The sequence below is a fragment of the Gorilla gorilla genome, chromosome 12 (assembly GCF_029281585.2).
Source record: "Gorilla gorilla gorilla isolate KB3781 chromosome 12, NHGRI_mGorGor1-v2.1_pri, whole genome shotgun sequence".
Taxonomy (NCBI): domain Eukaryota; kingdom Metazoa; phylum Chordata; class Mammalia; order Primates; family Hominidae; genus Gorilla; species Gorilla gorilla.
The window spans coordinates 36,111,589-36,127,704 of NC_073236.2; the positions used below are offsets into that span (position 1 = coordinate 36,111,589).

The 16,116-nt window shown below is 46.6% G+C and overlaps 1 protein-coding gene across 4 annotated transcripts in view; it reads left to right on the forward strand.

Moving 5' to 3' along the window:
- The window catches only part of VWA3B (von Willebrand factor A domain containing 3B), a 225,651-nt gene extending 212,785 nt beyond the window's left edge, over nucleotides 1–12,866 (forward strand). For 2 of the 4 annotated variants that reach the window (XM_031008311.3, XM_063695582.1), the window contains exons 25-28: nucleotides 57–194; nucleotides 3,631–3,731; nucleotides 11,740–11,953; nucleotides 12,120–12,866. In XM_031008311.3, coding sequence (XP_030864171.3) covers nucleotides 57–194; nucleotides 3,631–3,731; nucleotides 11,740–11,953; nucleotides 12,120–12,269 — 603 coding nt within the window. In that variant the 3' untranslated portion in view covers nucleotides 12,270–12,866. The remainder of the gene's footprint in view (nucleotides 1–56; nucleotides 195–3,630; nucleotides 3,732–11,739; nucleotides 11,954–12,119) is intronic. The other 2 variants (XR_008677081.2, XM_055378491.2) reach the window with 2 other exon arrangements.
- The last annotated feature ends 3,250 nt before the right edge of the window (nucleotides 12,867–16,116 follow it).

Consider the following 16,116-nt stretch of genomic DNA (forward strand, 5'->3'; position numbering starts at 1 on the left):
TAACGTTGTCTGTACAATCCATAAGCAAAATATTTGCTCTATGTTCTCCTCTGCAGGTTGGAGATTATGTGTTTGCCAAAATTGTGATACCCAAAGGATTTGACTTCTATGTCCCTGCCATTGTCATAGCACTTCCCAATAAGCATGTGGCCACAGAAAAATTCTACACGGTTTTGAAGTGTAACAACCGGAGAGTAAGTAGATTTTCATTTAGAAAAGGACTTTCTCCTGGGCAATGCCAGGATACAGCCTGCTTCTTGACGAATGGTTTCCCTGGCTGCATCTGCTGCCTGCTCTCCACTCCCTGTGTTTTGGCTTCTGCCCACCGTGCCACACAGACCCTGCCCTCACTGAGGTGGCCATGGCCTCTGCTCCCAGTACTGTGCAGTTCTTTGGCTCCCACTGCTGAACCATGCTTTGCATTTGACGGACTGGCAGGCTCACTCTAGGGTCTTGGAGCACCACTCTCTCTGGCTCTCCGTCTTCCTCGTCCTCGTCCTCATCCTCCTCCTCCTCCTCCTCCTCAGACTGCCCCTGCTTTGAGGTCCCCTGCTGGCCCTGCAGACTTGGTCACCTCCTGGGCCCCCCTAGTGCTGTCCTCCTCTGCCTCCTCCTGGTGTCTTTCAGTGTGAGCCTCCATCTCTGGACACCTCCTCTGTGCCAGAAGTGCCAGCCCCGCTCCTGCCCTGAGCTCCAACCCTGTGCTTCTAGCTGGGTCCTCCTGGAGCACTCCCTCAGAGTGAACACAGGCATCTCGGACTCTGCAAGCCAGTGCACCCCCTTTCCCCAAGTGCCTCCTTCTCCTCTGTGTCCCCTGTATTGGGGTGCTACTACCTGGTTCCCCATCTCCTACTTACCTAGGAACCACCTCCAGAGTTGGCAGAAGTTGGGAGACATAAGGGCGGACAGGCACAAAGTGGAGTAGAGTGAAAAGAACACAGGCTTTACAGTTAAAAGCCCTGTGTTTAGGCCAGGCGCGGTGGCTCACGCCTGTAATCCCAGCAATTTAGGAGGCTGAGGTGGACAGATCACAAGGAGATCGAGACCATCCTGGCTAACACGGTGAAACCCCATCTCTACTAAAAATACAAAAAATGAGCCGGGCATGGTAGTGGGCACCTGTAGTCCCAGCTACTCAGGAGGCTGAGGCAGGAGAATGGCGTGAACCTGGGAGGCAGAGCTTGCAGTGAGCCGAGATCGCACCACTGCACTCCAGCCTGGGCGACACAACAAGACTGTCTCAAAAAAAAAAAACAAAAAAACAAAACAAAACAAAAAAAAACCCTGAACATTCACTCTGCTCTTTATTGGTTGTCTGACCTGAGCAGGTTGCTTCACCCCCTGAGACTCAGTTTGGTCACATATAAAATGAATACTTTACATATCTATATCTGTATTTATCCTTGTATACCCTACAGGGTGATTGTGAGGCTTGAAGAAAAGACATGTAAAAGATGTAAAAGATCTGTGTGTCTGACAGGTAGGTGTTAGGTAACAGTAGTGATGATGTGGCTGCAGAGGTTGGCAGCATCACTCAGATCCCTTCCTTCTACACTCCCCAGTGCCAGTGAGTGGGAATGACTCGGTTAACTGCATCACCTCTAGATTGATTTGCTCATTGGACGGATGTTTGTTAAGGGTCTGTATTGTCTGTTGGATCGTTGGTCTTTTTTATTGACTGGGGAGGTCTTCTCTGTCTTCTGGGTAGTAATTCTTGGTAATACATGCAGCCAATAGTTTTCCCCGGTCTGTTGCTTGTCTTTTAACTTTGGAATCTTTGTTGACAGAGAAGCATTAAATTGTAATATGGTCAAATTCATCCCTCTTCTCCTTCTGCCCTTTCTATGTTTATTTAAGAAATCCTTTCTTAATTATATATTTCTGTATGTAATTTTTCTAAAAGTTTTAGAAGAATTCTTTATCAGTTTACAAAACTGATGATGTCATTTGCCTGATTGACGTCTCCTGCCTCCTCTCAACCCACACACGTGCTTCGTGTCACCCTCAGGGAGTATGCCCCCAGGACCCTGGTGTGGCCCCAGCCAGCTCCATGAGCTTGACCTCCAGCCAGGTGGAAGACTCACTGCTTCCTGAATGCGGTGGGCTTTTTCAAGTCCCAGGCTTTTGCCTCTTCCTAGACTGCCCTCCCCATCTCCTTTCCCCCAAACTCCCGTCACCCTAAAGACTCTGCCTGATTGTGACTTCCTGCAGGCCCTCAGGTCCCTCCTGTCCACTACACTGCCCTTGCCAAACTGGCTTCCTCACCAGCCTCTCAACCCTTGAAGGCAGAGACCACATCTGTTCACCTTTGTCCCTCCCAGCACAGTCCCTGATGAAGAGAAGGGTCTCACAATTGTTCTTTAAATTACTTGAATGAACGACATTCCTAATGGAAAATGACATTGTTTTGATGGACGACTTAACATGCCTGGAAAACAGACCCACAAGTGAACTAGATTGGTGAGCAAAAAGCCAGGTAACAGTGGCTCTTTCTTAGGACCTTACTGTGTGCCATGCATTCCAATCCAAGCGCTTTACACAGAGTGGACCCTTGGATCCTCAGAACACCATGAGGTAGAGACTATTATTACACTGATTTCCAGAAAAGGAATTGAAGCAAGAGGTTAAAGCACACGCCTGGTGTGTTGAGCAGGCATTCGAACACAGACAATCTGGCTCCGTGGCCTACACTCTAAACTACCGTGCCCAGCTGCCTAGAATACAGAATAAAAATATCCAGTGCATCCTTGACTGTGGCATGAGGTAGTTCCATCAGGGAGAGGGGCATGGGAAATGAAATTTAGGGTTAGGCGCAAAGGAGAAAGACCATCAGAGCCAGCAGCCACTGGAGCACTGTATCCAACCCAACAGGGCAAGCGGAGAAGGAGTTGTCTGCTCATCACCCCAGAAAAAAACCCCTTGGAGAAAATGGAGTTTCCTGAAGCTGTCTGGATAGCAGTAGAGAAACATCTGGAAGGGCACAGCATGGGGAAGCGTTCCCCTTCCTGATGTGTGGGACCATTCTGGGGATATCAACTGTGAAAGGGAGGGATGTTTTAAGAGATGTCCCCAGGCATGCCCTAGGGTGTGGGGAGAGATGAGGCAGTTGGCCCAGGACCCCTGAGGGGAAGCTGCAGAGCCCAGAAAAGGACCTTGAACTTACCTACAGGACGTGGGACCCTGGAGGCTAGAGTGGCATGGCCGGGGGCGGGGGGTGGAGGAGGAAGGATACTGGAGACAGTTCTGATAGGGACTTGGGGAGACCCAAAGAGGGTGAAGGTGGGGCAGTCAGCAAAAGTGGTGGCCAAAGGCTGAAATAAAGATAGAAAGGAAGGTGGTTATGTGAAGGTGTGTGTGTGCACGCGTGCGTGTGTGTGTGTGTGTGTCTTATGTGGGTACATTTGGCAATTGATCCAGAATATGGAGAAATGACAGAGAGGACTCAATGATGAGTTTTATTCAGCAAATAGTTATCAAGTGAGGGTCTGAATTTAAACTACTCTTTTAAGTGTCATCCTGAATAGGATAATCACTAGAAGCTATTATAATGGGTTGAGCTAGAATAAAATTGTATCTGAATTGTGGACATTTCTGATTTAAGTTGAGTGAACTCTGTTGGTATTATTACAGAAATTTTGCCCTCGGAGTGCACTTATTAAGATCAGCCAAAACAAGTATGCGCTCTCTTGCTCTCATATAAAGTCACCCCCAATTCCTGAGGATCCAGAAGTGTAAGTGTACTCAACTTTTATCTCTTGAATATTAATTTATATCCTTGCACCTTTAATCTGTTTTTGAGATGAGATCCATGACCTCTAAATACTAGGGAAGAAAAGTAGAGATGGAGAATGTCCTACTTAAAATGTAGCTCTGTGTTTATTATCCCTTCGACGTCACACCTTTCACCTGCTATTTATTCATCCATCTGGTTCTAATCTCAAATTCAACATTATTTGACCCTTCAGAAAAGCATTCATGAATATGAAGGAATTGTTCCCCTTTTATTTGTAAAGACTGAAGGCCTTCTAATTAAGTTGCATTTGGGTCCAGTCACCTACCTACCTCTCCCCTTGCTGGGAGGTGGGAGCGAGGGGCTGGCCCTGGCCTGCCTGTAGCCAGGTCAGGGTGTTGGGGGGGTGGTGGCTTCCAGGGGCTGCAGTGGAGTGAACACACTTTCAACTGAGGTAGTAGGATGGCTAAGAGCTGTAAGGTAGACTAAAGCCAAGGCAAAAGGAAAGGGGGAGGCCTGCAGAGCAAACACGAACCCAAGTCCATGGGGCCAACGAGGGGCATCAAAATTGGGCTCATGGAGCCATGACCTTGGAGTCAAGGTCATACAAAAAGAGGTGAAGGTGGATGTTGAGCAAGTGTTGGGGAAAAGGACCCAGGAAACATCTTCCAGTTTCTGTTAGAGCTTGCAGGCTGTCTTTGGGTGCTAACCTTCATTTTCCTAATGGCCTTACCTTCTACTTCGTCAAAGAACCATCAGACATCCTCTCCCTCCACTTCTGATCTCCCACCTCTGGGCTTGTGGAAGTCTCTGCCTTTGCCCCTGATGTCAAAGAATCAGTGTCCTTCCTTTCACCCCAGGCTGATCTGTCCACTGGGCTCCAGAGGCCCATCCTCCGCTGCCTTGGGTCCTGGATCCATCAGTGATCCCTGGATTCTTCTCACCTCTCTCCTTAGCTCCTCTTCACTGAGCCCTTCACCTCAGCAAGTACACAGGTTGGCCTCCCGTTCACACACACGCAGCACCCACAAACACACACACTCCTAAATAAATACCGTTCCCTTGGTTCCGCAGTGTGATCCAGCACGCTCCCTGCCCTTCACTGCCGGTCTCCATGCGTCATCGGATAGACTCAACGTCCCCACTCTCCTGTTCACTCCTGAGCCTTGGATATAGGCGTCCACCCTTACCCCTCCAAGAAACTGCTTCCACAGAGGCCACACGGGACCTCTCACGAGCCTGAACCAGTGAGCTCCGCCCTCACTGACTGAACCTGCTCCAGCAGTCGCTTTGGACACCACCAGCCACTCCCTTCTGCCCTAAACCTTCCTCTTGAGGCTCGTTGCCCCTCTACCTCTCTGGGTTTTCTCCCTGCCTGACTTCACTGCCACCCACTGCCTCCATGACTCCCTTTGCACTAAGGACCCCATGTCTCCTTCTCCAACCCAGGCTGCTCTCCTGCGCTTGTGTGTCACAGTCAGACTCTGAGAGTGGGCCTGGAGGCAGGTTTTTCTGAAAGCCCCCAGCTGGTTGCAAGGTGCAGCCATGATGGGTAACTATAGAGGGAAGAGCATTGGAACCAAGATTGGGTTTATATCCCAGCCCTGCCCTCATTAGTTTTGTGGTTGCTCATCGACCCTGAGCTCATCTGCAGGATTACGGTGATGTGAAGAATGGGGACGGTCATTGTCTGGCAGGTGTTCAGCACATTGTGGGAAGGGCATTATTTCCAACCACCCCCTGGATATTTCCACCTGAGTGTACAGAATCTCAAAAATGCAGCACATCTAAAACTGAAATCACAGTTCCCCACAAACGTGCTCCCATCTCGGGCTTCCCCATCTCAGTTCACCCTTTTACCCACAAGTCACGGAGCTGTCCAGCCAGAAATCTGGTGGTCATCTTTGGCTGCTGCTTGTCCTTCACCTACCACACCCCCTTGGTCTCCAGGTTACAGGCATCCTAACTGGCCAGGAGCTCTCATGTCCTCCAGCCTCCTCCTGCCACAGTCCCAGTCACTCACCATAAGGGCTGAGCAGAATCAACTTCCTCACATGCAAATCTGCCTGTGTCCCTTCCGCACTTAAAAATCCTTCAGAGCCCCATCCCCATCACCCCTTGTTATCACAGCTTAGCTTCTTGTTGGTCTGGTCCAGACCTGCCTACCTTGCCTCACTTGTCCCTAGCCACTCCCAGCTAACCCACCAATGCCTTCTGCGTGCTAACCACACTAAGCTACATGTAGGTTTTGCCCACACCGTGCTTTCTCAGGTCTCTGTGCCTTCACCAGATTAAGTATTCTCCCTGGACAGCTATTCCTTGCCCTCAGCCACCTGGGGAACTCCGAGACTGAGCTCAAACGTCAACACCACCATGTGATGTCCCAGCACCCTAGCCCCCCCAGGTAGTGAGGTGGCCCCACGGCAACCCATAGAGGTTTCTGTTAAAGAAAATTTCCTTTGCATTGGACACTGTAGGCACAAGTCCTTGAAGGTAGGGGACAGGTTCTATCTGCCTCTGAATCCCAGTTGCCAGGGTCCAGCTCACAGAATGCCCCCAATGACTATTTGAAGAACAAATAAATATATACAGACACATGCTAGCAGATGCCCAGCGATGCTCCTCAAGGGGTGTGCGGCTCCACAGAGAACCTTTCCTTAGCTATGATTATCAAAAACGTATGCTACAATTCTCCATTCTTTGTCTAGATGGGTTGATACTTCATTTAAAATAGCAGGACATTTTCTGCTCATCTCAAACTTCTACCCCAACAATGGTCCCTGTGGGTCTTGCTTCTGGTTCCTATGATGTCCAAATTACAGCTCATTATAAAGGAATATGAGCAGATGTATCTAAGTATTACCCATTTTCACCAAACTCAATGTTATCAATCATTATTTTAGAATGAAAATGCAAATCCTTGTATGTTGAGAAAAGCCTTTGTTTTCCATCTTCCCCAGGCCTTATTTAAAGCTCTTCACTGTGAATTATCTACCCTTGCTTCTGGGATTCACATGGTGGAAGTCTTCATTGACTCTCGAGTCCCCCATTGTAATTTCTACTCTTTTTTGTGTTGGCTGCCTCTGTGGGAGCAAGAGACTGAGTTTAATGCTTATAAGCAGAGGTCACATTCAACCTACTAAGTTTAGAGCTTAACCTGTCTCTGTTTCTATAATAAGGGCTAGCAGAACCGAGTACAAAAATAAAGGCATAGGTCTGATTTTGTGTCTGAGCTGGGATTTCCTTCTGGTAGGTCCTTTCCTCAGGAGCTCTTTCTCACTTACTTTACAAATGTGTTCCTTAGGGAGCATTCATGCCATTATTCCTGTTAGAAATGCTTATTCCCCAGTGCTGTAAAGAAATAGCACTTGAACATAAATTTAATTTCCTCAGCAAGGCCATTTTTATACTTTCTGCAGAAAGGGTACACTCACCAGCAGTTTTGCCATGAGAGTACACCGAGCAAAGGAGACAGGGTCGTTTATAACCTGATGCGTCCATCATACTGCTGTGTCCGGTTTCCATTGGCTGGAACAGGACCTCACATTCTGTATTTGTTCCGATTGACTAGCAACTTAGAACTTTTTTAAAGAGGCAAAGGCAGAGGAGAGCAAAGGAAGGAGGAAGTAACTTGGGGAATGCTGAGAAAGGTAAAAACACCTTCAAATAAGGAAGAGGAACAGGCTATGACCTAATGCTTGCTTGGACCAGCATAAGCTTGCCAGGGCAAATATTTAAACTAAATTGTGGGAGCTAAGAACATAAAGTACATTGAGTTCTTTATTACAGTTAGCAGATGTTTAAGAATGTTAGCACAGGTCTTTGAATAAATTTTGCTTCTAAGAGAAGTTACTCGTTATTCCTAATTAGATGGGGAGGAAAGTCTTTGAAGAGGAACCTCTACTTTACTTTTTACATTCCAAATGAGGCCATCTAAAAAAATCCTGATGCTTTCTTCACAGGCTATTAAAGACATGTACTGCAGGTTACATCTCCAACAAAACATTATTTGACTAAATTTAATTTTTAAATATTGAATTTACTATAACTATCTGCTTGCAGGGTAAAGCAAGGGATACCTGGGCCCAAACAGCCTCCATCTTCCCCCCATCCTCCTTTCCTTCCTTCTGGGAGCCTTTCCTCCAGGTCTCTCTTCTGGCTTCTGAGTGAGGACGGTGCACAGTGAAAGGCAGGAAGAAAGGCGTTTGGAGGCTGAAGGGCTCAAAACTAATTGAACACAGCGAAAGCTGATGCACATTTTCATTTTCAACTTAAAATTTGACACCTAAATGATTCTTAAAGACTTTTTTTAAAAAAACAAGGTTGGCTTATAAAATATGTTATCAATATTGCTAAATTCCAGACTACTCATTCCTCAAGGAGGGGATGCTGGTATTGCCATATTTGCAATGTGAAACCAGCGAGGTGGTGCAGATTTTCTCTTTCCTTTGCAGCATGACGACGGCATTCTCTGACACACGGCTGACAGGCGTGTCTTTGAAGACAGTGTGTCCGATGGAGGGAAATAACTGTTCTTCCCTTCCCTTCCGTTCAGGAGTGTCCCTGAGCTTTCTGCTACATTCCATGGCATCAGAGATGTCTTTTCTGAGGGAGAATAGTCCTTATCCTGTCTATAACTGCCTCCATTTGAGAACACACGTGTAGTTTCTCCCATGTGGTCCTTCTCAATAACTACAAGAAGCAGGCAGAACAGGGGGATTTTCCTCCATTTGGCATCCTCTCTCCTTGCCAGGGCAGGGGACTCACAGACCAAGTCCTTTCCTGGCTGCCTCCCCTGGCGTCCCGTTCCCATCAGAGGACTGTGGCCTCTGGCCAGGGCAGGGGGAGGCACCTGGTGGGTCTGATGCTCCAGCTGCTGGTGTTCTCCAGTGGAGAGAGGTGCCTCTAGCAGGCATTACTCAACCACCCACAGGCTGGGGTTTCAGGCCTCCTGAACTGAATACACACACCTGGTGCCACTTAACTAGCTAGAACTCTCTCCCAGATGAGCTGGAATCCTTCCTCCCCTTACCCTTAACAGAGCACAGCTTGTTTTTACCTTCAAGACTCCTCCTTAAGAAGACTCTTGTCCGGGGGCAGTGGCTCATGCCTGTAACCCTAGCACTTTGGGAGGCCGAGGTGGGCAGATCATTTGAGGTCAGGAGTTCGAGACCAGCCTGGCCATTATGGTGAAACCTCGCCTCTACTAAAAATACAAGAACTAGATGGACATGGTGGTGGGCACCCTTAATCCCAGCTACTCGGGAGGCTGAGAGAAGAATCACTTGAACCCAGGAGGTAGAGCTTGCCATGAGCCGAGATCACACTACTGCACTCCAGCCTGGGCGACAGAGCGAGACTCTGTCAAAAAAAAAAAAAAGAAAAAGAAAAAAAAGCCTTTTTAGAGGGAGCATGATTTATTTTTTTAAAAATAATAACTTTCCAAATGTGGTATCAGGAAAGCAAAGTAGGACTCAGCATTTCCTCTGTGCTCCAGGGAAACGTCAGGCATCTGAAGGAAGCTGTTAGGTTCTGGGGCCCTGGAGGCAAGGCGTGTTCTTCTCTTGCTGCTTGAGGGTCATTGTGTGGTCCTGGGGACATGGCTGTGTATGAGTCGGCAGGAGGAGAGACCCTCCCAGGGCCAGGTGGGGTTTGTCTGGGTCTCTGGTCAACCCCTGTTCCCCACAATTCCTGTTACACAAAATATTAGCCTCTCATTATCTGTCTTTTGAGCAGTTGAGTAACTTTCCATGAAGCCATTGGATTTGGGAGTGTGTCCCAGTGGAAATGATACCGTTCGCAGTGTTTAACACTCCTGCCTTGACCCTGTGTAGTGTTGTGGACTCACATTGTCTCCTGACATCAGTGAAATTAAGTCATTGATTGAAACTTCAAGATTCAGCACTGCCTCTGACATTACGTTAGATGAATCACTTCACTTAATCTCGCCTGGTCACTCCTGACGATTTTCTCCTAAGAGGCGTCTGTGCATTTGAAATCATTAAGCCTCTGTATGTCATTAGCTCCCTCCGTCCCCTCTGGTTGGATTAGGAGCCCCATTTCTTATGCTGGAACAAAGCCCTGAAAAACGTGCAGTTCAGCAACAAACCCTGCCTGTGAGTGTCCTATGTAATTTAGAAGGACACGTGCCGTTGTTGCTTACATTCAGGAAGCATGTGGTGGTGCCCTAGGACATGGGACAAGGGGTCACAAGGAGACACAGAGATTCGCCAGCCTTCAGGGCCAGCAGTAGCAATTCAGATAGCAACAGCCTTTGCTTATCCATTTCTTCACTCTCCACCCCTTCAGTTGTTGAAAGTCTAAGACCCCCCACCGGGTCTTCATCAAACATCTGCTGGTGCCTACTCCTTGGGTCCTCTTGTTCTTTATGTTCTAAGGCAGCCTTGCTGAGAGAGAGACACTTAGGGCACAATACAAACGAGACCTCAGGAACCCAGCAGGATTTCTGACAAGCTGCCAGTGCTTTATTCAGCAAAGGGGGTGGGTTCTGACCCCAGGAGGGCATGGAGTGGGCACTGAGCACTTTCTTCCCAGAAGTGGAACCAGCACAGCGCCAGAGTCCTCCAGGCGGGGGGTAGGCATCTCCCTACCTTGTTCTTTCCATGCTTTTAATGCCTGAAAATCTCTCTACTTCTCACATCCGCTTCTTGTCGCTCCTCTTTCTGAGAGATTATAGCTTAGGGACTGGACTGTAATCATGGATCCTAACTCATGGCAAATAGAGAAAAACCCTGAAAAAGAAACAGAATGTATCAACTTATTCTGCTCTGGAGAGAGGTAGCAATTTGAGGGATAGTTGAGGGTAACCTGATGGATAAGATTTTAGACTTCACAGAGCAGGGGCGGTAAATGTACCCTTGAAGCATGATTCCTAGAAGTCTCTCAGAACCTGCTATCACAGAACCTATACATCCACACAAGCGCTGGCCTCAGATTTAAAGATGATTTTGTCTGTGGCCTCCCAGAAAGGCTTTTCCCAATGTCACTGCTATCGCCCAGGCCAATTTTTTAATCTCTCTTGGGAATCTCTCCTGAGTCTTTGAGCCAATCTTTGAAAATGATCATGTGTAGTGAATCTTGATTCTTTCACAAGGGATTTGAATTTTCTATTTGAAAATAGCAAAAACTCTCTTTCCACTTTATTGTTTTGTTTTTCCCTGACAATTTCCAAAAGGATCCGAAGCAGTAATAGTCAGAAGTTATGCGGAGTAAAAACAAAACAAAAATTATTCAGATTGAAGGCAGGTTGATCAAGATAGCTGATACTGATTATGGGAACAAAATAAGGTTTAACACTAGGCAGTGGGTGTCCTTAACTTACCCTGAAGGCCCTGAAAAAAGGTGAGCTCCCAAAACGGTCAGCCATGGAGGCATGGCTGGAATGAGGTCACGGTGTTATCAAGGTGCCTTCTTTGAAGGACAGCACTTCTGGGTAAATAAGCTTTGTCAGCGTATTTTCTAAATAGTAATCTAGCTCTGTGACTTCATAGTCGTTCCTAAGTTCAATGTCATTACAAATCATACCATTTTGGACATTTGGAAAAATGTTTCCGATAGTATACCTTGGAGTCATTACAGAAACACAGGGTGTGAAAGAATATCTCTGATGTACAAGCTCCAATACAGGGATGAACTGGGCTGTGATGGGGCCAAGCTCATCTCCCTAGGGCGGACACAGGTCTATGCTGAGGGGTTTCCAGGGGCTTCTGGGCTGGGAGTTTTTCCTTCACTGGCTTGGTCAGGACGGGTCCGTATACTCAAGTTCTCCGTGCCGTGGGAGGCTCCCAAACACCAAAGGCTCGTGGAAATGAACTGAGTGGACCTAAGCCCAGCCTAAAGCATTGGGTGTACAGCGCTCCAGAGACTCCTTTCCATGGGAAGAGGGACGTGGGCAAGGAGCTGAGAAGCAGCCGTGGGGATGGCTCGGACATCTCTGTAGACCCCGCAGCCATCAAGGCAGGGTAACCCTGATCTCTGTCTGTCTCTAGAGCGGATGTGGAGGCGAGGAACTCTGCTTTCCTCTTCTGGCCACTGAAAGAAGCGGACACGCAGGATTCCAGAGAGCCAAGACGAGAGAAGCCCAGGAGGAAAAAGAGGCCCGCCAAGCAGCCACTCCAGCAGGCGGCGCCCTCGGACTCGGACGGCTCCTCCCACGGCACCAGCTCCCATGGGTCCTGCCAGGGGACACACCCCGAGCCCAAGGTTTGGGTGATGGGGGGGAACACAACATCGCTTATCTCAGGAACACCCTGAAATCCCTTTCAAGAATAGTACACCTAACATCATCCTTCAGATTCTGGGCCTGTTTAGGCTCCAGTGCAGCAAAGACCCTAACATCCTTAAGTAATGCTGAACTCTGCTTCCCCAGACAGCCCACCTCCACTTCCCCGCGGCCGGGCGTCTAGGACTCAGCAGCCACGCCATCATTGCCACACCTCCACCTCGAGCAGCCCTGCCCTGTACTCTCCAAGCCACCCACAGCAGCAAAGGGCTGAGGAGCGTCCCTGAGACACTTTAAGGCCGTCTGGTGGCAGCTATGTTTAAGAGACCAGCGTCCTTCCGGGCTGCTTAGACCTCAGCGTTGACACTGAAACTGGCGCCTCTGCGGAGGTAAGGCCGCCCTCCGCGCCACCTGCGCCTGCCCTGTCTGTAGCAAAGACTCCTCTCCCCTCCATCCCTGCTGCCTCCCCTACCCGCTTGACGACTTGGTTCTGGCTTTTTCTGACTGTTCTTTATCCTGTTTTCCCCCTGCACTCACAAAATTGTATTCCATCTTCTGGTAGACGCCCCACCCCAGAAGTTTTAACCTGAAGGATGACTGTCACAGGAATTTCAAATTGTTTAGCAGTCAGCATAGTCAGGATCCAAGCCCGCAATCTTGTTTTAAATTAATTATCACATCTAAATTAGAGATTTTGTCACCCAATATTAGGACTGAAATTCAGACTCGGTAACTTGTCTGAGTTCTGCAAGACTGAACATCCCCTACTGTATAGTTTCCTGACATTTTCATTGAGCCTTTCCTAATTATTTTTGTCTGTAGTCTGTTGTAGGTAACTCTAATTGAGCCCGAAACCAGAATAAAAACTCTTACATTGGAAACATTTCAAAACCATTGGATTGTTGGATTATTTGTTACCATTTTTCTCTGAACACATTTTAGCAATGACATATGAAAGTATTCAGTTGTGTTTACTAACTTCAAAAATGAAATCGCTCCATCAAATTTCGTTTTTCTAGTCGGTAAGATCCCTGAGGCTAGATGAAAATAGAGCACAGGTCATCACTGGGGAAAATATTGGATGCTTTTTGCAAATAGAACGGATAGGGCTGAGTTCTGATAGTCTAAAAATTTACAATCTAATTAAAAGTGGCATTCACATTCCTGAAAGCTAGGAGTAGCCAGGGTTATGGTGAAGAAATTAAAGAACTAATCCACTTCTAAAAATATGAAAAAAAAAAAAATAAGGGACATGCGCTCAGCATCAGGCTAAAAACAATAATGCAGTGAGGAAGGAACTGAAGAGTGAGGGAATTGTTTGAAACAAGGCAAGGAACAGTGCTTGTGGGAGGCAGCGTACCTCCCAGAACTCAGACATTTCCTCCCAGCAGGAAGGCTCTGGAGCAGACTCCGCTAATGAGAGTTGTGTCCTGGAAGTAAGGAAGGGTATGAGGGTCTGAAGGAAGCAAGGTGTCTGGTCTGGAGAACTAGTGGAGCAGTTTAGAAACCACCCAGTCATAGGCATTGGTTCATTTATTCATACGTGCATGCATGTGAGCCTGAGTACATTCATTCAATTATTCAACAAGCAATTGAGTGCTGACAGCCTGCCAGGCTCCAGAGAGATGCCAGCAGACTTGGAAGGTGGTTATCTTCCCTCTGTACCCATCTCACTCTCTTCGTCTCCACTTTCTCATTGGAACAATCACTGGTGTCTGGTGGTGGGGTATGAGCAGAGACAAATGACTACAGGGCAAATATATACAATGCTAGTTGCATTGGTGTTACATTGCAGTGCACAAGGCCATCACTTGATGTGTTCAATGATAGTGCCTACTTCAGTGTAATGGAGGAAGTTGCAATTACAATGGTGAACTTCTACCTCCAACCAATACAGAATGGCAGCAACTAGATTTACACTCCCACCAAAACAACTAACACACCTGCTAAAATATATGTAACAACAGTTTCCAAAACACTGGGCGTCAGGTGATAAGGACAGTGCTCTTTGAGAGATAAATGTGATGAGCCCTATGCATTTCCCAGTCGCTTCCTGGAGACATTTCCAGGCTGCAGCATAGGGAGGGGGAACCCAAACACAGCCCGGCAGCCTCTGTGAGCTGAGGAGATGGAAATGGAATTCTGAGGACACCAAGGTAGCTGGAGTTTACCAGGGTCAGGGCTGGTGAGCAGAGAGCTGCATAGAGAAAGCTCGCTGGAGACCTGCGGAGTGGCCCTCTTGAGTCTTCAGCTAATAAGTGCATGGCTGTGAGGAAATTACTGAAGACCAGAGAAAGGACCACTCAAAGTGATTACAAGGAACAATTCCTACGGTTTACACAGGGCTGGGAATATTTCCTGTTTCCTTCAGCCAAAGTGGAAAATATTATTCATGGGGCATCGGATAAAGTATTCAGGAGTTTGTCTCAATAGTGGAGCAAAACTGGCATTTGACTAAATGTTTCCGTGGTCCCAGCCTAACAAAGCTGAAAAGCAAGCCTGGGAAGGATCAAACCTGTTTCCAAATACCTGTGTCCCAGAACAAAGATCAAGGATATTTATAGGGATACAAAAATATCCACCATCCAACAAGGTACAGTTTACAATGTCTGACATCCAATCAAAGACTGGCCTAAAGACAGGCATGAAAAACAGCAAGAAAATAACCCATAATAAAGAGAAAAGCTGGCCGGACTTGGTGGCTCACACCTGTTATCCCAGCACTTTGGGAGGCCGAGGTGGGTGGATCACCTGAGCTCAGGAGTTCGAGACCAGCCTGGCCAACATGGTGAAACCCTGTCTCTACTAAAAATACAAAAATTAGCTGGGTGTGGTGGCTTGCACCTGTAATCCCAGTTACTTGGGAGGGGAGGCTGAGGCAAAAGAATCGCTTGAACCCAGGAGGTTACTCCGGAGCAAGAGTCCATCTCAAAAAAAAAAAAAAGAAAAAAAAGAGAAGCCAATTGGAATCAGCTCTAGAATGACACAGACAATGAAGAGTACCAGAAATGGCAACTGATGGTATATATATGAAAGACTTTCTTTTCTTACGATTTAAATCTCCTTTAAAGATAATTGGCTTTATAGAGTAATGTCGATAGTACATTAATGCATTTTCATAAATCCTTGAACATGCACCTGGATGCATTCATTGCCTCAGATGATTTGCACATTTGATTTTTTTGCTGAATAAATCTGTACTTTTAGCATATACCAGAAGTAATAAAAGGGGTTCAATCTGTTAAACACACTCACAGACACACACAATAATAATAGTGATGATAATAATACTACGTATGTATCTAGATTTTATGGCCACCCTATATAATAGGCCTGGATCACAAGCCAGGGGCAGTGGGTGATTGCTATAGGGATGGAGTGATTGAAAACCAGATGTAAACTATGTGGAATGGGTACAAGGTGAATCCTTGAAACAGAAAGATGTTCTTCAGGAGAAGGGGAACAGATATTCAAAAAGAGACTGGATCACCAAATAAGTGATGTAAAAAAGATTCTATACATCAAGTGAGAGTCATCTACATACTTCTAAGCTCCTTTCCAACTCTAGGAGTCTACAGCTCAATGACACAGTCTATTGCCAACTCAGAGCAGTTCCACATAGATGAAAAATTGTCCTTATAAAAGATGGATGGGTTGTAGCCAACAAAACTAGACAAGAGAAATCAATTAGAGGAATAATAATTGGAAAAGAAGGAAAATGATGTTTGCACATGATAAAAGACAACACCTGAAAATTCTGAATCAATAACACTAATCCAAACAATAGAATTCAGTGAGACGAAGGATATAAATTTAATACACAGAAATCAATATACACAAATCATGATCGATTAGAAGATATGTTGATAGTGAAAAACCTCATTTACAATAACAACAAAGAAACTAAAATGCAGTTGATTCTCACTATTCATGTAGTTAACGTTCTATACAGTGGCATCTAACACTGAATACTGAATCATTTTTCCTAGGGGACATACAAGATTAGGTTCCTGCAGGCCGCTGGTCACCATATTTTCATCAACTAATCAATATGTAACTTTGTTTTTGTGTGTTTCTGTTCAAAGGTATCTTAATATATATTGCTGACTCATTAATATACTCATGCCCAACCCTATAAGCGTGT